Here is a 23,928-nt window from a genome sequence, read left to right as displayed (position 1 = left end):
GAAATTTTGAGTAGGCGGTATTAGTAGGACTTCTCGATTTAGTTTGGTAAACGTAACAGCGAAAGTTGGTGCCTCGTCCCCTGTGAAAATCCTCCTCTTTCTGCCTTGAATGACCAGCTATGTTACCAAACTTTACGCATTTTTTAAAAGGCCTTCAATCTCCCGGATAAGAGAGTGTGTGTAAACACACATGTCAAAGAGATCACATGCCACATTGCAAGTTTAAGTGAACACGTCACAGAGTAAACAGCCCTGAACAAATGTCCGTGATGATGGATGCAAATCTGACCAACTTCCGTTACGTGACTCATTGAGGCAATGCTTAACTAGAACCTGCGGAGTAACAGGGTGCTCTTCAAACAATGCAAATTCAAATACAGGGATTAAAACATGTGGTGCGATTCAAGACCATAAATGCCCTGTACTGTAAAACAAGCGACAGCCTGCCACCCTCAGTGTTGACATTCCTCCTATACAATGAAAAAAAGAAGAGAAGAAGAGTGAAAAAGAAGCGAAAAGGAGGCCGATCTGAGAGGATTTGCTTTGGGGGTGTGATTTGACCCACTTTTTAATTTAAATGATTATGCAATAGCGGGAAGGGAAACCCACAAATGGACAGAAACACAGAGACCACTGACCAAATGTGGAAGTGTGCAATCTACATTAAATTCCAGTAGTGTGTCGACGCAAGCTAACGAAGGAAGAGCCTGAGGCGAGACTAATGAGTCAGCTGCCTGCAAATACACTCTTCCTCATTCTCTCTCTACCCCCGTTTCCTGTCCCACTTCAAAAGCACCTGGGGATTTTAAAGAAAGTTTTTCCCGTCTTTTATGCTCCGTCTTCTCTGGCTCCAAATGGCTCAGTCATTTTGTTATATTCAAATAAGAGCTGAAGAGAACATTATCAGCTCGTTTGCGATCCGTTACAGAACCATGGGAGCCACAAAACGGCTCCTCTCAAGCTCTGATGGAGTCTCTGTGTTGCTTGAGGACACGACGACGACCTGAGCATAACCTTTTGAAATCTCTCTCCTTTTTCTGCCATTATACTGCCTATGCACAATAACACAGCTTTGCAGACGCACACAGACACACTGGCTGCATGTGCTGATACACTGTCTCTGCCGGTTCCGAACGGCCAAATCCCCTGATATTTCCTGTTGGCTTTAGGACCATTCAGATCCACGAGACGTGGTATAAACTAACTGCACTGAGCTGTACCAACTGACTGGGTTGACACAGAGCAGACGAAACTGCAGAGACAACAGGCTGAGGATAGATTCATCTGCCAGCAGCGAGTCAAATATTATCAGCAGCTGCGTGGCATGCAAACGGAGCTCTGATCTCTTCTCAGGCAGGATGTCTGCCTGGTGACTAAAAGATTTCAGAGGCATCTAGCATGACAACACGTGAATTTGTGTCCTATAGCCTTACTGCTTCTGACATCCTTCCCTGTGGCTCTTTAACAGCTTGACTGGTGGAGATCCAGAGAGCTTTGTCACTCCTCCCTCTCATGCACACTCATCTCTGTCACAGCATGACACTGCAACATACAAACGATATAACCTGAACCAGGCCAGACTATTTGCTACCTTTCCCTCTCCTGGCCTACATCTCAAATCAGCTTGTTGCTGCTTATTATATAAACTGTCTCTCTCTCACACACACACACGTGCACGCACACACATAGCCTTTAACGAACTGACAGCATGTGACGTACACTAAGCCTTCACCCTTCTTAACTGTCTTAAATTACTTAAACTGTGTCACTATGTCAGCTGTTGTGAGGAAACAGAGATGGAAAAACAAAAGATCAGAAGAGGAAGGAGTCACAAACATCAGTGCAGCGAATTAGACGAAGGAGTCACTGGGTACATGTTATTATGTCCTTGATTATGATTTAACAGGAGTGTCCACAGTTTGTCTGTCTGTCCGCTGCCTGTCCTGAGGCAGAGGACAGTCTTGTGATGTTTTCCACTGGAGTCCAGATTATTCCTGATGTACGATGCGTGGTGCTGTATAATGAGCTAATAGCAGGAGAAAGGCCAATGGAGGACGGTGTGATGATGCAGTGAGCTAGTTTCCCTATAAACTGATCTGACGCATGTGCTTGGAGACAACACACATGCGCACATAATAAAAGGCCAAATAAATCCAGCTGTTTTCTCACAGAGCAACATCTAGGAGAAAAAATCCTTCAAGCAGGCAGAGAATAAATACACCACTCACAGTCCTACGCATACATAGTCGGAGGGGGGAGATGGGGGAAAAAGAGCTGACAGAGAATCCAGGATCCACGTGGGCAGAGGTGGATTGTGGGGCAGGGAGACGTGCCAGGGCCTGCCAGTAAAAGTAGGCCAGCGCATCTGCCAGGCAGACAAAAACATGGCCTCGCTGTTTGAGGAAGGGGGGCAGAGCCTAAAAGCCCAGCCTTAGAAGGCTGAGCGTGTTTGTGTGTGCAGGTTTGTGTGTGCGTTCTAATTTCCCTCCACATCGAAGCATGGAATAATGTAGAGCAGCAGTTTGTTCTAAAGCCTGCTGATCCTCCATAATCCTCTCCACTGGTGCATCCTTGGGGCAGCCAGGACACAGTGGCTGAACTGGTGAGCAGCACTGTGACTCTCACACATGGAGGCTGGAATTCAGCTCAGGCACCCAAAGGCCTTCCAGTGACCAGTTACAGTGAGTTATGTTTGTTGTTTGGTAATGAAGCACATAAAGAGCAGTTTCTCAAAGATTTTTTCACAACTTTTCCCCCTTTCAAAACACTCCCTATCTTGAATTCTTGCACACATGGAGAAACTGCTCTGTGGTTTCTCTACATCCCTCTTCCAGCGAAGGCTTTGACGTCCAAAATACAAAACACAGATTCAGAAATGACTCTGCACTGCAATCTGATGTTCTGCTGACTGCGGCACATTTGGCACATGCTTTCTGTCCATCTGACCACTTTCTCATCTCATTTACTGGAACTATTTTGGTCTAGGGCCTGGGCAGAAGAGATTGATAGCGACTATTGACTTACCAGCAATAACCCATTTATATTCTTTAACCAGCTAATTATTTACCAGCAATCAAACGGTCAATGCATCTTTACCGTACATGGACACAGTTTAATGCTCCATCGTGGTTCACTCAGACTTCCAACAAATCAATGACTCAGAGGCGCACAGCTGGTTTTGAGACTCAGTGGGGTCAAGGGAAACACTTGAGGAAATGCATGTTCACATTTTCTACCTTGCTGCTGCAGATGCATTAGCCCCAGAGCTTAGCATTGCTGCCCTATTTGCTAATCTTCTTCTGGAGGAAGTGATCAAAGGCACTGTTAGTGGTGGAGAGGCGGGTTCATTTCCTTAAGTGCTGTATGTTGTGTGCTATATAGGAGGAAGACAGCCATACTCCATATAGTTTATCCCACCTAAAGAATTATGACCCCAGGCCTGTTCCTGGGACCAGGATCTGGGTCTATACTTACCAGAGTACCAGAGAGTAAGAGATCAGTCCTAACTTGCCCAAAACTTTAAGACTGATGCTTTTGTTTGATATGACTTTCAGGCTTTGGAGTAAAACCATCTAGACGTGGCCAATGTAAACATTTTCAAACCGGGTTAATTTTGAGCCAAATACTGGATCCGATTCAGTGGATTAAGAGTTCATTTCAACAAATCTAGAGTAAGTGACGATTGCTGGAACAGTGGAAAGACGAACCAAGACGGTTTCTGCCCTGTTTGAATGAAGTGTGTTCTACGATGATAACATTACTGTTTCTGTAAATGGAGTCTGGTGGCTTTCCGAGAGTGATATAATGGCTGTTTCTGGGTAAACAAATGGATCTTACTCTTTAACAAAAAGGTCTCACTCTGTAAGGATCCTTTCAATAGCACTGTCAGACACTTAGAGTGCTTTAAGCAAACGTACATTGACGGTGCGCAAGCAGCCGGGAACTCACTGCAGGCCGTCTTAAGGCTGCTGGTTGCAGCAGTTTCAATAAATACTGGAAAAAAAATTAAAAAACTGTTGTCTCCATTAGCCACTTGAAGACAAAAACGAAAAAATAAATCATGTTGTCATATCAATGATCACTAATGTAACACAAGTTGGATTTTGCTCCGTCAGCACAGGTATCTGATGCAGTCTACTTTTCAGGCTATGGTTCAGTAGGTTTGTATAAAATCAAACCGGTTTAAGCTCGTACATCAGATTGGACAGGCAAAACCAGAAGCTGACCCAACCTTGAAAGCATCCTACTTTCTTTATCTTTTTCTCCTCTTGAATCTAGAGAACTACAGCGCTGTCCTGAACTGTTGGAGTCCCCAGGAAGCGTAAGTGATTCGACAAATATAAAGGCATATGAACAATCTTTGAAATAAAACAAGAAACCAGATTCAAAATTCTTTTTGCTCATTGCGTCCATGTCCAGCATAAAATTGTTCTACCAACATGTTTACCCTTTAAACTTATTTCCAGGTAAAAGTATCTGAGAAACCAGTCAATCCAGATCTGTCGTGATGAGGCAAGTTTTTAAAAGATGACAAGCACTACTTAAATGATCTGACTTACTGTCTTTATTTTAAACACAGAGCCTGTGTTTCAGGTGACAGTACACAAGCTTAAAACGTGAATCCACCACCAGAATAAATATATTCAACTGGGTGATGCTATATAAGCTTGGATTAATAAAACTCTGTTCGACCAACGGAAAATGCGGAGTGCCTACAAACTGATGTCATGATTGTGTTTGAAGTGAACCTGATTGGCGGCTTGCTTATTGTTAAAATGCCATGCTAATAAACACGCTGGCACAGGCCCAGGAGATCCTGGCAGAATGACACCACCTCACCCTGTTTCTTCTTTAAGCCAGATGATAACAATTTGATAAAACACTTAACTCCATCTCATACAATGAAAGGCCTCATACTCCTATAATCCACTCTATTTCAGGCTATTTGTAAAGCTTGTTTGTCTTCCTGATCTACAAGGATCCTTCTTTGACTACACTGACTCTGTGACGCACATAAATCCTTCAGAATTTTACACAGGAGCCTTTCTCTAGGACGTCGAGTGAATGAACAGACACACCTCTATTTGCAAGCAAACCTGTAGCACCAAGTAGGCCAAGTCACATGGTGGAAGAAGGACTACTCCTCCTGCAGGGTTATGTTCACTGAACATGCCTGCAGCCCACGAACATTAAAGACTTTCTCAAAAACTAGAGACAAAACTTAGCTAGAAAACTGCATGTTGTCCACTAAATAATTGACACAACGGTTCAGATAATATAATCAAACCTCAAGAAACACAACAATAGCACCAAGTCAGGTACATACATATTATCTGTACTATTCAAGGGCACGTGAAAGTGATGAGACTCGTCCTGCAGACAGGCTCTGGGCGCAGACACCCTGAATCAACTCTCCTGTAAATGCAAGCAAGCCTAAGACAAAGGAGTGTTGCGTTTGATCAATTCTTGGAACAAAGAAATAGATTTGTGTTCCTTTTAGAGCTGCTGGCATGCCGGGATGCAGTGTTTTTGTTTCATGATGAAATGGGAGTATTGTGTTTAAATTTACTGGATTAAGGACTCACAGTTCAAAATTATGCCTACGAGACTTCGCTAAAAGACTAAAGTCAACTGATCTGAGCAACATATACTACAATTTGGGAAAATGAGCAGTGCATTTTGATTTCAAGCATTTTAAAATAAATTACTGCAGCGGGAGTTTGGAGTTTTCAGCGCACTGATGAATGTTATCATAGCAGAGATATGAAAGACCTCAAAGCTCTGTTAGAACAAGAGCTTTATTCTCAGGGATAATAAAACCAGTTTCTATCTTACATTCATTTAAGTTACTGCCTGCATAACATTATATTTCTCAGGAGCCAAATTTAACACATTCTCTACTACCGAGCCAGAAAACACACCCATATTCACAGTGTGGTGGCAACAGTGAAGCTGTGAAGCCCTGCATGTTGCCCCAGTCAGACGGGGATCAAAGAGGCTTGGGAATGTGACATCAGGAGCATCGGCACAGGACAATGGGACTGAAGGATGCAGCCATGTGATATAATGTAATTGGATAGGAAAAGCCACTTGGCCAGTGTGGGTTTGCATGGGTGGGTGTGGATACAACAATACACATGCATTCTTAGTGGGTACGCATCAGCAGGCACAGCAGGAGAACAAAAATTCATCAAACATTCACCTCAGTACACAGTGTACCAATCTGCTGCAGCGTGCCGAAACATTTACATCAACCATACTTACTCCAATGCAAACAGCGGCCTCCTGACGAGCGAGGAAACAGCATGTTTTTAAGGAGAACACCAACAACACGTTGTACTAATACAGTGGGAACTACATATGTAGCACATCTAAGTCTACTGTAGATACATCGCCTCTTTGATCCTGATTTCTGTTACAAATCTAATTATTTTGGCCTCTGAAATAAGATAATGGGATTTTGCATTCAGGCGGTGGCTTGAGGTAAGTAGATTTGATGGCATTGGCATGTCATCATCTGAAAGCTTAAGTAAAACATGCCCGTGTTAGCTTTAGAACACAATGTTCTTTTGGAGCCCTACGCGTCAGTGATGGACAGGAATCACGCCATACATCGCCCTCCCCCAGAGAGCGACATGGCACACATTTACGCAAACAGTCACACGCTTGCTGCTTTAAAGACGGAAGCATCAACAAGGACAAAGAGAGAAATAGACCACCACACGCAGTAAAAGCACTGCCAGTGGGTAGCTGCAAAAAGGTAAACAGTAAAAGCAGAGCTGGTGAGGGGGAGGGGAGGAGAAGAAACCAGAGCATTTTCAGAAGGGGAAAATAGTGCCTTTCTCCGAGAGGGCAGGAAAAAGCAAAGCAACCTCTGATTTAATGATGAATGAAACAAACAGAACTCAGTATATACATTATCCAACTATCAAAAACATCGTGAGATGCAGTAGAGCAGCTTGAGCAGGACATTTTTCACACCTTAAGCTGATTTAGACTGACAGCATACAATTAGAAACCTGGTAAACCACTTGCGCTGCACAGTTCAACCACAAAAAAAAATCTACACTACATTAGTGTTCTGACCCAAGTCTCCACCTTCAAGACCTAACAGACTCCACCCTCAGTATACTCTCAACTCGCTCGGTAAACAGTGGTATTTTCATTGTGGGTAGCACTGACAAGAGCTTCAGGCTACTGGCCTGCATTCAACTCTCACTGCAGGCCAACCCACAGTTTTCCCAGAAAAATATAACGTGAGCAACAAGATCTGCAAAGACGTTGCTGCTGCCAGAAAATAAAGCACAGAGTGTCATAATTGAGTCTTTTTGAGAAGTGGTAGTTATGGGGCTCACCGCAGAAAACTGCAAGCTTTCCAACAATTCATGCCATGCTCTTTTTATTGACAAACATTTAAGAAGGTAATGCAAGTTTATGGCACAGTAAAACATATGTTGATGTGCAGAGTGCAAGGCTGACCAAACAGGACACTTCAGCTGAGTAAAGGAAGTGAGAGACAGACTGGACACAAAGCGACAGAGACAGACAACACTCAATCCTTTGTTACATCTGCTTTTCATTTTAATTTAAAGGCCAGAAAAAAAACAAAACCCTCACCTAATGGAGAAAGACCAAGTGTCTCTGCTTTCCCCTGTTCTCTGTTCTGTCTTCATTCAGCCTTTATTCAATAAACACTTCATCCTCTACTTTCTCTCTCACAATCAAATCTGTTTATCACAAATATTTTTTTTTTTCAATACATCACCCAGCCCTACCTGTTACGCGCTCACCTCAGATACCTTCATGTACTCATTTCACCTAACACCTCCTCGGGTGTTGATTCACCCTGAATACTTCATATTAGTCATACTAAAACAAGTGCCAGCATAAACCATTAAAGGGATAGTTCGGGCTTTTTGAAGTGGTGTCGTATGAAGCAGAGAGCAGTACCAGCACGGGGGCACAGCGATGTGCTGCTGCTGACAGGGTCCATGGCTAAATGGATTTCATCTCCTGAAAAGAAGGCTCACCTGAAATAATCACGATCAGCTTAAGTGTATGCTGTATTTCGAATATTTTCAGCCCTTTGGTATTATATTTCCATATTCCTATGCATACATGTGACTCTGTCTTGCACTGTATAACGCAGCAAGGTCACACTTTGAGCAGTTTGTGGAAGTGACAACACATAAAGAAATTGAAATTGAAAATTGAAATGATTACAACAACAGCAGCAACGAGAAGCCGGTTACTGTGGAGACAAGCGGAAACTCTTATAAACCAGATTACTTCTGTGGAAACTGGAGGAAACCAGAAATTGGAGCATTTCTTTGCAGGTTGTTTGGTAAGTCGTTTGATCTATATGTAGGCATTTAGTGCTTTATTACCTGATTATTAAGTAGAAACAGTGCCTTTATCTGGCTAATTTAGCGATGGTCCGGATCAGTTTTGTTAGCGGTTGAGCGCCAAAAAAAAGGGCTGTCTGACAGCAAAGTAAGGCAGTGAAAACATTCTAAATATAGTGTACACTTAAACTAATATTGATTATTTCAGGTCATTTCAGATGGATAAAATATGTTTTGCTTCTGTCCTGGCACTGTCTGCTTCCCCAAACCAGGGGCGTGCCGACTGCCATCTACTGCAGGCAATACGCTGATTATTGACAAGTAGCGCGTTCAACCACGCCAAAGCCAAACTATCTCTGTAACACACAGACAGCCATGCAGGCAGACAGGAAGGCCAGCAGGCTGGAGAGCTCAATGTGTTCAGCCGTCTCCATGGCCAGTGGGCAGGAACAATGGTGGGCTCTGGAGTGCCAGTCCAGCTCTGTCTCCTCACACAAACCTAGAGCTGCCAGCCTGCAGTGCTAAACTGGCCTGTTACAACAACAGAAAGATGGACTCTCAGTTACCGAGCCTCTCCCGACCAAACACCGACAGAAGCAAGAGGAAGTCTGATTTTGGTTTGAAATCATTTGTTTTATGATTATTTTTCTTTTGATTAATCAATAGACACTTAGCTTGTAAAAAAAAAAAAAAAAAAAAAAAAAAAAAGCTACACCTAATGACAAGTATCTGTTTGATTTCCCAAGACAAAAAAGCGATCTTCAAATTGCTTCTTAAATTATTTGGTCAGTCAATCAAAAAAAGACAAAGAAACCCAATTTTATATCACAAATAACACGTAATAAAACAGACAAGCAAATGTTTCTCCGCCTCTTCACTTGACAATTGATTAAATTATCAATTGTCTGTTGATTAAGTAATTGATTAACTAAGCTTTTCAGCCCTGATCTGTTTTTCAAATTGAGTTCTGCTGACAGAAACAACAGCATTATCTGGTAGTCTTTGATTAAACTTCGACAAAAGACAACAAACAACTAAGTCTCCAAACAAGAGGCCTGAACCTGGTTTGCTCGCTGAGGAGGGTGACTTCAGTCTTTCTGACACGTAGGTCAAACGTCATGTTTGTTCTGACAGATAACCTTGTGGGGGGTTTTGTTTTGCTTTAGAAACACATTAATGTCTGTCCATTGTAAGTCCATCAATGCTTTAAATGCCTATGCTTAAAAAAAAAAAAAAAGAAGAAGAGTACCTTAGATATCATTCATTTGCGGGTTGTGTGGGTTAATTCAACCTTTTCCACGATTTATACTGCAAGACAAAACAATCAGTTTCTCATTGGTTCAGACTTGAACGCAATGTCATAATGAGGGTGTCTAATTCATGCATCTGCGTGTCCACGTCCACAGCATGAGAGTTCAGTATGTGGGTTCTTATGCATAAGTAAGTATAAAGGTGAATTAGTCATCTGCAACTCATTATAAATTAAAATCAACAATGTCCTTCAGACAACATAAAAGATAGTGTAGGAGCATACATGACTGGCCAATGTCTCTCTATACCTCTGGGATGGGTTAGACCGCTTACTGACCCCTGATCGTCCATCCAGGAGGACAAAACCAGCACAACAAGAACAACAACGAAATTATGTAATAACGGCAGAGCTAAGAGGTGAGAAAAAATGAGCATGTGCAGACACACCATGTAAATCACAGAGCCATACAGTGCTACAAGACCATTAAAGGTACAGCAAGGCATGCTGGACAAAAAGAATAGCTGGGAGGCGATGAGATTCAGGAGGAGACTACAGTAAGCAACATCGTTGTGTCCCCAGGCTCGCTCTGTTACCTTCCATTTTACCTTGCAGTTCAACCCCCCCCCACCCCTCCCCTCTCATGGCTGGGATCGCCAAAAACACACACAGAGCCTTCTCTGTTGCTCTGTCATTGACTCTCAGTGCCCAGTACAGGTGCTGGTGAGTGTCGACCGGCGGAAAATACAAGCAGCGCTATCAGAGGCAGCAGGGGCCATTATTGCACATGGGCAACACGAGGAGGATCTACTTATGCAACAAAGTGCCTCAAAAAGGGAACTTTTACAATGTGGGCAGAACACATAGCTCTTTTAACGAGAGGGTCCTCCAGCCACGCTCAGGCTTACGTCTTTGCATGGAAAGGCTCACAGCAAGTTATAGAGGACGCCATTCAGACAGGGGAGCACACAGTCAAGAAATATTTTTAAGCCTTTGCTTACTAACAACAATTTCTATACTCTTCATAGTGTGTGTGGTGAGGGGGAATTTACCTGATGCTATATATAATCAGCTCCATTAGAGTGCTAACTCGCTACGAAACTTCCTTTTGGGGGGTTTTTACAGCCTGGACATGTAAGATATTTGCGCTGCAAAACACAGGTTAACACACGGTTTGGAAACTCATCTGGCAACAGAAGGCAAGTGAAAGTTCATATAGATCATCTCAACCTATAGAAGATCAAGGAAAGAAAACAGGTTGGACAAGCAAAACCCTGTGGTGTCCTCTTACTGGGCTGGTGTCAAAACATACAGTAGAAACATTAAAACACCTCTTTGGGTATAATAAGCAGAAGCACACAACACACCATAGTGCTCTAAAGACGTTTCAACTGCAGCAAAGGCATTTCATTACATAGAAGACGAATCAACAGCACAAGCATTCAATTATACAATAATCAGGTGAGCCAGCAGATGCAACAGCACTGGACGGACAACTTTATTTTACCTGCACATGCTCAGAAAATCATTATGATTTGTAATGCTATGGATGACTGCAGAGTGTCTGCACAGTAATAGAATATAAAATCCCTGGTTGGTCAATTGACTGCAGAATTATCTCTTGAGTGCTAATCACATTACGTAATCACAATAATCTTCATATGGCTGTGAAACTAATAAGCCTATGACACGGGGACAGAATGAGATGATGACAAAACCAGCAACTATTTCTCTTGTAACGCTCCTGTTCGAGCGCTGTGATCACAACCAATTGTTTATTTTGCCTCTCGGGTAGTTTATGGAATGTATTTAGCAATAAGATGCCAGGTGTTTGAGACAGCGTCCAACAACGAGCTCTATCAATTCGTAACCTGCAATGGATTTCAACAGAGAGCTGACACACCACACTCAGCCGACAACTCGGCACTAAAGTTAAAATCTAAATGGGGAGAAATTATGTGCATGATAAACTATCATTACCGACAACCAACCTGGCTGGAAATAGGCACCCTCACGCCAACACTCTCAAGTTAACATGCAAATTTTCTCTCAGTGATGCTGATGTCAACAGCCTGAGCTAGCACACTGTACACACAGTAAGATCGCTGTTGTTGACTGAGTGAAGGGGCTGCGTGACCCATACAGAATACATTCTGCTGTGCTTTACTGAGCACTGCAGCACAGAGATCTGTCACTGAGCAGACACAGCAGTCTAAATGTAACACACAGAGGACAAGACTTCACATAACAGCCAAAACATGGCACCTGAACCGGCAATATCAACATTAAACCTGATCATTTCAAGCAACACAGGGTTTAAAAAAAAAAAAAAAAACAGGTGAAACATGATGACAGAATGATGCCCCCCCCCCACAGACATTTGCCACCAGCCTCCTCATACAGAGCCCCTTTCTGCTTAAAATTACGGCTGCCTTGGAAACCTTTGGATTACTGCAAGAGCTGCATTCCCCATTTCACTGTTCCCAGTGGGACGTGTGAGAGTTGGCATGGAGGAGTGAGAGGCCGACAGCAGCACACTAAGGAGAGCTCGCATTAGTAATGAAGTCTTTGCTAGTGGTTGCATGGTCATTAGTTAGTTTGTGGGAAAGTGAAATAGTGCACTCAGGATTTAAGCAAGCAAGTGCACACCTCAGTCTGTATCCCTGTTTCACTCGCCTTCAGGAGGCAGAGCGCGGCACCCTGTTTTGCCTAGTTGCTGCGTTTTCATGTTCTCATGTTTCTTTCTTCCTTGTTTGCCTAATATAAAGACAAAAAAGTACAGAAACTCTTATCTGAGCAACACCTGAACCATTCTGAAATAATCTAATCTGTGAGAATGTGATCATTCTTCAGAAAAACAGAAAAGGTACAAGGGTTACAAACAGAGACGAAATGTGGATTTATCATGAGTGAGGTTTTTTTCTTTTCAGTCTGACCAAATATACAGACTTATTCTATATCAGTCTCTTTATCTCTTTGGCGATGCAAGAGTACTAGAAGGTTCTTCACCAGATTGTGTACTGGAGACAGTTTTACTTATTGATGAGGGCATTACATAAGGCTTATCCTTGTTATGATCAATAAAGCATGAGCAATCAAATCTGCTTCTGATACCAGGAGGAAACACAGGGAAGGGGAAAACATTGCTGGTTTTAGACTATAATGATCACGGAACTCAAGTATGAATGAAATGTATATGATCATTATACTGTGTGTTACCACTACAGAACCACTGTTGGCTCTGTACTGGCAACACAGGCATCAGGGTATCATATGATGTAAACATTATAAACAATGATGACCAATAACCCACCAAAAGTGTGTTGAATGTATTTTTTAAGCAATTATTATAATAAAATGTCTCCCAAAGAAGAAAATAATCCATCCCTCAATACTGTCAAAATAAATGACCAGGACAGTGGAGAAAGAAACGACAGCTTGCAGGCGAAACACCAAATGGTTTGCAGCTCCTGAGTCACCAATCTGGATAAAGGTGGCACGTTAGCTGGCCTGTTAATCCCATTTCACAAACCGTGCGTAATGTTACCTGCTCCGTGAGTTGTGTTAATCTCAGATACCAGACGCATTTACTTCAGAGGGGAACTAAACACACCATGCTTTATAGTGCAGCTTGCACTCACTGTTGAATACAAAAACATCTCTATGAGTATAACGATGTTTAAGTAATAATTTTACACTGTGTTTCCAATGTTATACAGGCACTTCAGAGTTTTGCAGTGGATCTTATGTACTGTGACGTGCATTCACACATATTGGTTCATGGAGAGTTCATTTTGACCACTACTTATTATGTTTTAGTGATTTCTTAATTTGGTTAGCACTGCCAACCTTTTTCACAAATGCGGAGAAAAGTTTGATTTTCTTTATTTCATTTGATTTTTGGTACTTTCGAGATGGATAAGTGGTACAATGATTGGTAGGAGCCCTACTTTACAGGGAGAGAGAATCATAATTCAACTAACATAAATCTTGAAGAGAAAATATTGACAGCTTGTCAGTGTCACTTTCTGTATTTCTTAGTCAAGATCAACCTAACCAGCAAACCAGACGCTTGCCATCATAGTCCATAGTTTAGGTTAGCTAGCTATGCTGCTATTCAACAGCTGGCTAGCTGTCCAACTATCTCACTAAAATCATTGAAACAACAAACTTTATCAATCATTTAAGTCTACTAATAACAAAACCATGGCCATGCTCTTCTCTTGGTTTTTGGGTCATTCAAACATCACACACACACCGTGAAGTTACGTTAACTAACAGTTAGCTGATAACGTTAGCTGTGTAGGTGGACTCATGACTGAACACTGATGAATATTATGCGGCAAAAGACATCAAGCAAAGCAACGTGGCTGACAGTATAGTTATCATTAACCGAGGTCAACCTATTGTTACGACTGTTATTTGTTTAACATGTCATTAATAATGTGAAAAGAAGGAGCTAAGCTTACCAGCACAGGAGAGCTACAATGAGGCACACCAACAAAACGCGCAGCCTCTTCATTATCTTCCCGCGGGGACCAACATCCTCGCTCTTTGGGGTTTTTTCTAATCTCACACGGCTACACAATACACCGAAGGCAAGATTTTTGCTGGCTAAGAGCCTGTGTAAATTACAAATGAACAAACGACTGTCTTCTGTGTCCAAAACCTACACTGGAGCCGTGCTAATTTTCATTGTGCGGACTGTCTGTCCACTTCTTTTTCAGCTTTACCACTGCTGTTGACGGGTAGCTCACTCTGGGTAAGTTCAACCCCATGCTTCATGTATGACCAATCAAATCCGAGCTCTGGATTTCTTGACCAATCATAGTACACGTGGCAACACCAAATTGAAAAAAAGAAAAACGCCCCCTGGCTTGAGGGGTATTTGGCGATGGTGGAGCAGGACGCGTCACCTATTTCTTGATAAGATAATCACAAAAGCACGCAATATTTTAAAGGTATTGCACAATTGTCTGATGTCAAGCGCTTCATTATGAATGACTAATGTTAACGGTGTTTTTGCAAAGACAACCACATGGAAAGTCAAATTACTTAATGAGATGGGGGTCGAGTCGTTGAGGGAATGTGAACACTGTGTACTTTTGTCTTCATCGTAAAACGCCTTCTACAGAATAAAAATATTTCTTGAATAAATCCTGAAAAGATAAACAGCCATCCCTTACTAAATCTCAAGGTTTGATGAGGCAATAATAATAATAATGATAAGTATTATCTGTATCATAAATTCTGTAATTTTCATGTGGTTTCATTTAGTAGGGCAGAAACGTTTTGCGGTGATGTCAGTGGTCATTAAATTAAAGTGTAATTAAACTTCGCTTAATTCTAACGTAATAACCTCACAATATCTTTTAATCTGTGGAGTCTGCAGAATCTAAAAATCTTCCCACTCAAACAAAACCCGCATCTTCATACTGCATATATTGTCAACTATGTCTTCCTTCTTTAAATTTGTAACTTGTATTCGTCAATTGTCTTGTGTTTTTAAAAAGAAGAATTAAAATTTTGAATACACTCTACGGTTCCTTCTTTTCACGCCGAGGAACGAAACAACCACATATCCCAGAATGCAATCCGAGAAGAGCCCTAAAACCGTGCCTTTACTTTTTATCATATTTAATATATGTCCAGTGATGAATACGATACAAAAATGATCTACATTATGGTAATCTAAAATAGAATAGAGAATTAATTCGACATTGTTTGAAGCAATAAACAAAAACGTGGAGTTGTTTTAAACCGGCGGGGTCCTGAACTTTCGACAGTCCACTGAAGAACACTTCAACAGAAGTGAAGTTTGGGCAAACATAGTTAGCTAGCGCGCTGCTCACTCAGCGATACAGTAGCTAGCTACTGTAACACCCTTTGGGCTCTTTTGGGACTTTTAAGCGGACAGGCTTGGCTATGGAGGCAGCCCGGGTACTTCTGTGCGTCCTCTCTGTATTTGCTGCTCTCGTCTCGGAGAGGTTTGCGGTGCTGGCTGCCTTCTCTCAGTCTCTGGACAGCGACTTCACATTCACTCTGCCCCCCGGTCGCAAGGAGTGTTTCTACCAGACCATGAAGAGAGATGCCTCTCTGGAGATTGAATATCAGGTCAGAAATACTCTCATTACTGGGATAATCTTGTATGAAATTGTAACGTTAGCTAAGCAAACCCAAACTATCTATCCGCAGTGTGCCGAGTCAATGATCCATTAGTTAAACGAGAGTCAATATTTACATAAATGTAACGTTAAACTTGTCAAACCTGTCGGTTTTTGTTAATGTCCACGTTTTCTGCATTTTGTGGTTCTCATTTACAGATGACGTCCATGCAAATCACAAATGAAGCATACTGATAAATTGCTGTGTAAATCAAATTATCTATCGTGCAAGGTTAGCAGCGGGTTATGTTACGCATATTGTTGGGGACGTGCTATGCCGGGTCAGTGTGCATCTCTAGTTGTCTAGAAGTTGGGCGAAATCAGGGAGTTTGGTATTTGTTATTACCTGTAGGAGACATCCCAAGCATGTACTGTGTCTGTTGTAGTGTCTACCATGGAGGACAATGTGTACAGGCTTATCACTTGCAGTGGAGAATGAGGGAGACCTTGAGAGGAAAAACGAGCTCTTCTCATATTTACTGCATAAAATAAATTAATATAGAGAGAAAGGTCTGCTGCACTCTCTGGAGAAAATACCTACAAGAACAAACCTGCAGTATTGCTTTGATATCTCTCAATTTTGTAATATTTTCTCTGCCCCCTTTCATTTCTCATGTGTGACTGTCCTCAACTGTCCACAGGTATTAGATGGTGCAGGTCTTGATGTGGACTTCTTCATCTCCTCTCCTTCTGGCCAAGTGCTGTTCAGTGACTACCGCAAGTCCGATGGAGTGCACACGTAGGTTACATACATGATCTGGAGGACATGCCTCGCTGACACAGACACGCGTTTAAGCTCTGTTTTGCTTTTCCTCCAGTGTCGAAACTGAGGACGGAGACTACATGTTCTGCTTTGACAACACCTTCAGCTCCGTCTCCGAGAAGATCATCTTCTTTGAGTTGATCCTGGACAACATGGACACAGATGAAGACCCAGACGACTGGAAGGAGTACGTCCACGGAACAGACATACTGGACATGAAGTTGGAAGACCTTATGGTGAGTGTGCCGCCAACCTGAGATAGACAAAAGATGAACTTTGCATGCAACACATTCCAGAGTTTTAGTTCGTGTGGGAACTTTTGAGCCTGAATGGCACAAGTGAGAAGCTAAAATATATTGAAAAAGTGCTTGTTTAATTTAGAAAGTGTGTTTCAGACTTTGTCCCTCTCTTGTCTCCACTGAGATAATTGTCACTGTGCCACCTATGCTCACAGGATGACATGGGGGGTACAAAGTGACCCAGCGGGCTGCCAATAATGTAGCATGTGATCCACCACATGAAGGGTTTTTCCATGGTGGGGTGGGTGGTGGCAGGAAGCCATGCAGTCGAGCCATGCTGGCATGGCGTGTTTTCCACAGCTTAGCAGGGTCAAATAATTTACCTTGATGACATGATGGAGGTGTGCTAGTCACAAACTACAGTGAGAGCGTGTTACCTCCACCCTTTTCATTTCACTGTGGCTGCGTCTGTTTGTACTATTCCTCCCTGTAATAAGCCAAAATGATCTGCTCACCAGCAAGAGCAGAATATGGTTGATTAGACCTATTTTTATTCAAGAATAGTACCAAAAGGGAAGGTCCACTAATTTTGTGGCAAACACATTTAATTTCTTACAACTTTTTCACTATGAAAACATCCTGGAAAGCCTTGAATGTGAAGGAGAAAAAGCAGCAGTGACTTAATATGGCAATCAGTCAACTGTAAAATAGGGGCGATATGTGTGTGTATGTAGAAGCTACAAAAGTTCTGAGAGCTAAATATAGAAATGCTGTAAAAATCAGAGCTTTTTCTCCAACACACCCAAATTTAGCCTTTAAGGACACACCTCAGGGATTAATCATCCGGGTCTGTGGAAAAACCCTAATACAGACAGTCACAAGGAGAGTGTCACAAGAATAGACAATGTCATGAACTCTCACCTATTGCCTGAAGGCAGCCAATTGTTTCAGCTTGCACCACAGTGGCCTGCACCACCCCTTCAAAAGAAACCGCCTTAATTTGTGCGAGGGGTCACATAGGCCTCACTAAGACAGGAAATGCATCTTCCAGCTGTGTAGGAAGTTGTCCTCTCATGGAAGAAGGAACACACTTGATTGAGCTGCTTTGTTTACAAACTCAAAACTGCCCCTGGAGATCTAAATCTGATTTTGACCCCTCTGCTTTGTAACTTTGTGCACATAGTTCAGTGTCAAAAGGATCAATGCAGCTGAAAGTTCCTTTAACTGTTGTTTTGTTCGAGTCAGTCAGTCTGACCTGTGTGTCTCGGCTCCCTCAGGACACCATCAACAACGTGAAGAGTCGCCTCGGGAAAAGCGTGCAGATCCAGACAGTGCTGCGGGCGTTCGAGGCTCGCGACAGAAACCTGCAGGAAAGTAACTATGACAGGGTGAACTTTTGGTCGGTGGTAAACCTCATTGTTATGATGTTGGTATCGGCGGTTCAGGTCTACCTCGTCCGCTCGCTGTTTGAAGATAAAAGGAAAATTCGTACATAACACCACCCCAGATGGACAAAGAGAACGGATTTGTCCACAGATACCTTCAGGATTTTTCCACCAGATCTCCTGGCTTGTGACTTTTAACACAAGGTGTCATCTATACACGTACATATGCACGCACACATATGCAAACAGACAGACATTTTGACATTCTTCATAACAAGTCACTACTGCTCACTGGAGTTTGTGGGACATCGTGGTGGGAGTCCCGGTTTGGAACAGGGACTTACAACTGACAGCCTCTCTACTCTGCAAACTCGGTCTCTTTGCAACAGAAAAAAAAAAGATCTTTGTTTCTCTTTAAAACTTGTATGTTGTTTTATAGTCCTCCCTAGCTGCTGTAAACCTTCACAGAAAGTGGCATAAAAAGCACGTTTATGATGTGACTATTTTCTAACTGAGCCTAAAGTTGCCAGTCCAGCTGCCCATTGCAAAAAAAAAAAGTCCACTTTTCTTTGGACGTGTTTTTAATTGAGCTAAACAAGATGAAGAAATGATATGGTGTCTGAAGAATTTCTTTCCGCCAAACAGGAGTGGGAGGTCCTTGCCCTCAAAAATCTTCCCCTCCTTTGTGTGTTACTGAGATGCCTTAGTGGTTTGTATTTAGCTGCCAGCCTTTTGCCAGCTCGTGAGGCCTTTGAATATTTCTCCCCTTGCCTTGGACTTTTATGTTATTTATAGAAATTCAGTCACACTTTTCCCTCTCATGCCAATAACTGAAAAGCTTGGTGTTTTGGAAACGGGCCATCTCCAGATCACTTAATGACTGCTACCCGACTCTCCTCTGCCATGACTTGTGGGCTTGTAACCTAAATGTCAGCCAGCTCTGCCTCACGGCTGCTGGCAGGCGAGTGTGTATCTGCTTACAGTCACCTACTGTGTGAAGATGTTGAGCCCATCTGTCTCTGTGGTGACAGAAGTCTATTCCTGTCATACCGACACCTGGAAGGCCATTACCACTACTACATGGGCGCAATGGTCAGTTTAATATGCACGAGCCATTCGCTGCCTCAGGCGTCAGCAGGCTTCTCAGATGCTTCTATCTGTGTATTTTGTTTGATATTCATGCTTTATTAGCCGTCATTACAGTCTAACATCTGATCATTGCACTGCCTCTGATGCCACAGAACAACACGTGTTTTGTCTACATCTTCTGACAGCATCATTTAACATTAAGGGCTCCAAAGTATCTTTTTAGGATTATTGGGGCCCTCCGGAAACGGGTCCACAACATGTCCTGATACGTGAGTGAAGGAGTACTGCTCAGGAGGTTTTAGACTCACTGGTTGCTAGTATAGTATTAAGATGCTACGGTGGCTCATGATTATCGTTGCCAAGAAAACTGCTTTTATTGTTATTACCGAGCTCCACAGACGAATCTCGGGCACTCACGACCTCAGCAGGAAGCTCCAGGTTGTTTGACTTTGCCCTCTGCTGTAAGATAAAGATCATTCAGTCAGTTCATGCCTTCAGAATTGAACAGCCTTGTGTTGGAAGATGCAGTATTCAGATAAAATGATACAGGTTTGCCATACAGTATGTTTGTTTGTATTGTGGGTCCCTGCAGTAACAAACGACCATTGTCTCAGTTTACATGCTTCCTGCCACCTTTTTTCCTCTGTCTACCTGATGTCCCTTTGTATACAATGTTTAATTTAAGTACTGTATGTTGAGATTCTGTCTTGTCAGTCATGGATTAGTAATATGAAGTTGCAGTTAAAACCAGTTTGATACATTTCAAAGTTCTTTGAAAATAAAAGATTGCATATGTTTTAAAGGTATTTCTAAGTTACTGAGTAGGAGATTGTTAAAGGCAGAATATGTAGGATTTTCCTAGAAAACAACACAAATAATCCTCCCAATCATCACTTATGACCCACTAGAAGTGTGTGACGCAGACCCTGCCCCCTGCCTGTATTTTCTTTCTTTGCTGTCCTCAGGACAGTTCTGGGCGCCCGCCTTTAGACAGCAGGTGTATGGCCCCCAGCCAATAACAGCGCAGGGCTGTGATGTGTTTACAAACTGCAACTGACAAATCCTACTCATTCTGACTTTGTTTCTGTCAGGAGCCTCACTGCCTCTGACGGAGCAGTGGGAGAAGAGGGAATGTGACGTTATAAGATATTTATTCAACTAATGTCCTGTAGTTGTAAATGTGTATAAATAAAACGATCCTAATTTTTTCTGACCTCTGTGTTGTGTTCCTACTGAGCAAATGCCTGTTTTGTTTTTTGGAAACAACCCTTTACTCCGTATGGAGACAGAGTATAAAACAGCTACGCAGATACCTGTGGGAAAGCTAGGGCCTCTTCAACCTGACCTCTGTGACTAAATCACAGAGCTGCTGGGCTACGCCTTCCTCTGGATCTGATGTTGTACTGATCTGATGATTAAACACTCGCTTAGTGCAGGACTTGAGACTCCTGTTAAGTACAGCGGATGCAGCCTAGGAAAACTGAAAAGACAGGAAGTGGCATTGGTCATCATCATCCCTCACCCTCACAGTATTACACTTTGACTCATGACACCTACTGGCCAATAGGATGCTGTGTGGATGATCCAGTCCTTCTCAAAACACTGTCTTTGTTAAGACATGGTCCCACCTGCATCCAGAGTCAAAGAGGTTATACATAAGAGACACTGAAGCAGAAGATAACAAAAAGGCTACCGCTGTATGTGGACTGTTGAAGCTATCAAGTCACTTGAAATTTTGTCAGTGTAAATGCAGGATTTCAAATCAGAATTTACCATGATGGGTGGTGTTTGTGGTTCCTCTAACAGCGTGGCAGAACCGACGGGTCTACTGGCTGCCTGAGCTGTCACACGGGAGACAGAGGTCTGTGGTCTGTGCACTGGAACGCTAGTATTGGACAGAACACAGATGAGTTTATTGGTGAATATTGCAGTCAACATAGCAAACATCTTTAAATGTGACAAACCTTTAGCATCATGGGTATAATTTAATAAAGGTTAGGTCACCTTTTTGCAGGCATGCTGGACTGTGCGTTGGCCGCGCTTGTATTGTCAACAGAGAAGGGGGCATATATGTTCAACACAGATACCTTGACAAGGAAAAAGAAAGGATGAAGTTACTCGCATGAACGTGATACAGTTGATAACGTGCCTTTGTAAGACTGCAACAACAGGGGGCGCTGTGAGCTCTGATAACATGCTTTACTTCCGGGATGAGGACGCTATGAGATTGTAGCACTACTACCGACCGAACAAAATCCCATCCCAGGTAGGTGGAAAAACCTCTTAGGATATTTATGGAGATTGAGTGATACGTCGTCAGTATGTAAATGTTCATAGACAAACGTGTATTCATGGTTTTTCTGATTTTAGAGTCGTGGCAAAGTCGGAAAGACCGGTACTTTTATGCTAGCAGCCTGTAACGCTAAGCTAGCTAAATGTCAAATGTTGAGCTCCACCACCCACTCTGAGCAGGAGCTGTGTAAAAGTCATGCTCATAAACGTGTGTGTGTGTGTGTTCAGGGTGATGGGGCCAGACAGCACTCCGGGTCCAGCTGTGCCCTGGCGGAAGGTGCTGTGGGAGCGCCAGCCGTACCCTGATAACTATGTGGACCACCGGTTCCTGGAGGAATTACGGAGGAATGAGGGCATCCGGCAGTACCGCTACTGGGCTGTGGTAAAAGAAGCAGGCTTTGTGGGACAGCAGCTGTCCTGTGTGGCCATTTTTATCACCCTCTGGCTGTACATGGAGCAGGTAAATCTGTAGAACATCCGCGGCCCTTGCGGAGCACACTGTGCCATTGCTGTACTGAACGGGGAGTGCATTAAAAACATAATTAATCCACCTCTCTGCTTTCATCGCAGGGTCTGCTGTCCCCGGAGAGGCTGTTGTGGACCAGCCTTGTCTGCGCCCTGATGGGTTATGGACTTCATCAAGCTTTGACGTCTCAAGTGGAATCAGGCAGTGAGCTCCGGACCCGTATGGCTGACTTACAGAGTGCCACTATTTTTCTTTCCTTCACTTTTGGCTTTTCGCCAGTTCTAAAGACACTGACAGAGTCTGTGAGTACTGACACAGTATACGCTATGTCTGCTATGATGCTGCTTGCCCACCTGGTGTCATTCCCTTATGCCCACCCCTCACCCCCTGGCAGCCTCTCTCTAAACGCAGCCCTGTTCGCCTCAGTGTGTCTAGCCTCGAGGTTACCTGGCGCTCTGCACACCTTCGCCATGCTCAGCTGTGCCCTGCTGGTGTTTGCCCTGTGGCCCTGCCTGCTGCAGAGGCTGAGGGAGAACGCTCCCAGCCAGTTTACTGGGTTGTGTGTGGGAGTGTGTATCGGGGGGGTGGGTGGTCTGGGGTCCCAGTGGCCAGGGGGAGCCGTGCTCTTAGCCCTGGCCTTAGGGAGTGTAACTTTGCTCTGCCCGCTGCTGCTCGTCAGGCTGCAGAGGCACAAGGACAACATCCATGGACCCTGGGATGAGGCTGAGATTCGCGAGGACCTCAGCCACTTCCTTCACTAATGGACAGAGCCAAGAGGAGCAACTGGTGCTCCTGACTTCAGTTACATTTAAAGTGTAAGCCAACTGTTAATTTTATACAAATGAATTTACTGTCAGTCTGTAGTATTGTATTGGTGCTGTACAACTAAACTGACAAATGTTTATTCTTTTATCATCGGTCCACATCTGTTTGGACAGCCATGACAACTTCTTATTCTCTTACAGATAATATGGGGATGTTTTTAATGTTCAAGCTGCTATTGTCTGAGACATGTTGACCTCAGACTTTGTATGGAAGGTATCAAGCAATGTGTAATGCTGCCTTACACTACTGGACACATTCTGATGCTATGCACCAATTTGAAATCAAAGATTGTTCTTTACTAATCTGTGGGAGATGTTCCATGTTTCGTGGTTGTGTTCGGTATGTCTTTGATGTTGAGTATGAATGGGTGGCTGCATAGTGTTTAACACAGTAGCTTGGAAATTATGTTAAAATGAAACATTACAAGTACAAATTCAGATTTTAAAGGGTTTTGCAATAAATAAAAACTTTCTTCAGTGCAAGTTATTTAATAAAATATTTTTTAACTGGACTTCAGTGGCTGTTAAACAATATATCAAAGTTTTTATCTCCATTTTTAGATAACTAGATTTGTGACTGAGAAACTGAATTTTTGCAGAATACTGAGTTTTCAAATTGTGTTTTGTCTGGAGGGGCAGTCTGCTCGTTAACGATGACAATAATGAGCTTTGGTTAGATTTTTATGAACCTGACAGCTCCTTTGCACAGAAGTCCAGTGTAACACACCCTTGCTGATCATACAGGACAGAAAACTGCTGTCTCTCTCTGGACTGTTCGCCATGTTGCTTTCCCGACCACACCCAACCCGTGACGTCAGACTGGCGGGGTCGGTTGATGAAAAACACCTGTTGTGATTTTCATGCAGCTTTGAGACTTTCAGCCAACAGAGAGCACTCCAGCTGCAGTTTTGTGCCCGGTCAAATGCATCCACTCAACATGAAAACCGTGTTTAAACTCAACCTTTTGTTCAGCATTTAGTGTGAGGAACAGCGGCATTGTTGCAGCTCATGTTTATGTTCCTTCTTTTTGTTTGTTTTTGTTTCAACGAAGTAAAGACCAGCTAACGTTACATCATCCTGTCTTCCTTCTGGCTGAAACCACAACAAAATAA

At 43.0% G+C, this 23,928-nt stretch overlaps 3 protein-coding genes across 7 annotated transcripts in view; 2 read left to right on the top strand and 1 right to left on the bottom strand.

Annotated features, from left to right (window-relative positions):
- The window catches only part of suco (SUN domain containing ossification factor), a 39,079-nt gene extending 24,745 nt beyond the window's left edge, over nucleotides 1-14,334 (bottom strand). For all 5 annotated transcript variants that reach the window (XM_076726314.1, XM_076726313.1, XM_076726310.1 and 2 more), the window contains exon 1: nucleotides 14,064-14,334. In XM_076726314.1, coding sequence (XP_076582429.1) covers nucleotides 14,064-14,116 — 53 coding nt within the window. In that variant the 5' untranslated portion in view covers nucleotides 14,117-14,334. The remainder of the gene's footprint in view (nucleotides 1-14,063) is intronic.
- A 1,030-nt stretch (nucleotides 14,335-15,364) lies between these two features.
- On the top strand, nucleotides 15,365-20,447 carry tmed5 (transmembrane p24 trafficking protein 5). Its single transcript, XM_076761778.1, has 4 exons — nucleotides 15,365-15,708; nucleotides 16,400-16,497; nucleotides 16,577-16,757; nucleotides 18,038-20,447. Exons 1-4 carry the CDS (start codon nucleotides 15,520-15,522, stop codon nucleotides 18,254-18,256), a joined length of 687 nt encoding a protein of 228 aa, XP_076617893.1. The 5' UTR covers nucleotides 15,365-15,519; the 3' UTR covers nucleotides 18,257-20,447.
- Nucleotides 20,448-21,422: 975 nt separating this feature from the next.
- Nucleotides 21,423-23,886, top strand: pigc (phosphatidylinositol glycan anchor biosynthesis, class C). The gene is made up of 3 exons (XM_076722267.1): nucleotides 21,423-21,500; nucleotides 21,755-21,986; nucleotides 22,097-23,886. The coding sequence occupies exons 2-3, from the start codon at nucleotides 21,759-21,761 to the stop codon at nucleotides 22,751-22,753; spliced, it is 885 nt and encodes a 294-aa protein (XP_076578382.1). The 5' UTR covers nucleotides 21,423-21,500; nucleotides 21,755-21,758; the 3' UTR covers nucleotides 22,754-23,886.
- The last annotated feature ends 42 nt before the right edge of the window (nucleotides 23,887-23,928 follow it).

Source organism: Chaetodon auriga, chromosome 3, assembly GCF_051107435.1.
Source record: "Chaetodon auriga isolate fChaAug3 chromosome 3, fChaAug3.hap1, whole genome shotgun sequence".
In the NCBI taxonomy this organism is placed as follows: domain Eukaryota; kingdom Metazoa; phylum Chordata; class Actinopteri; order Chaetodontiformes; family Chaetodontidae; genus Chaetodon; species Chaetodon auriga.
This window is presented reverse-complemented; position numbering and strand designations above follow the sequence as displayed.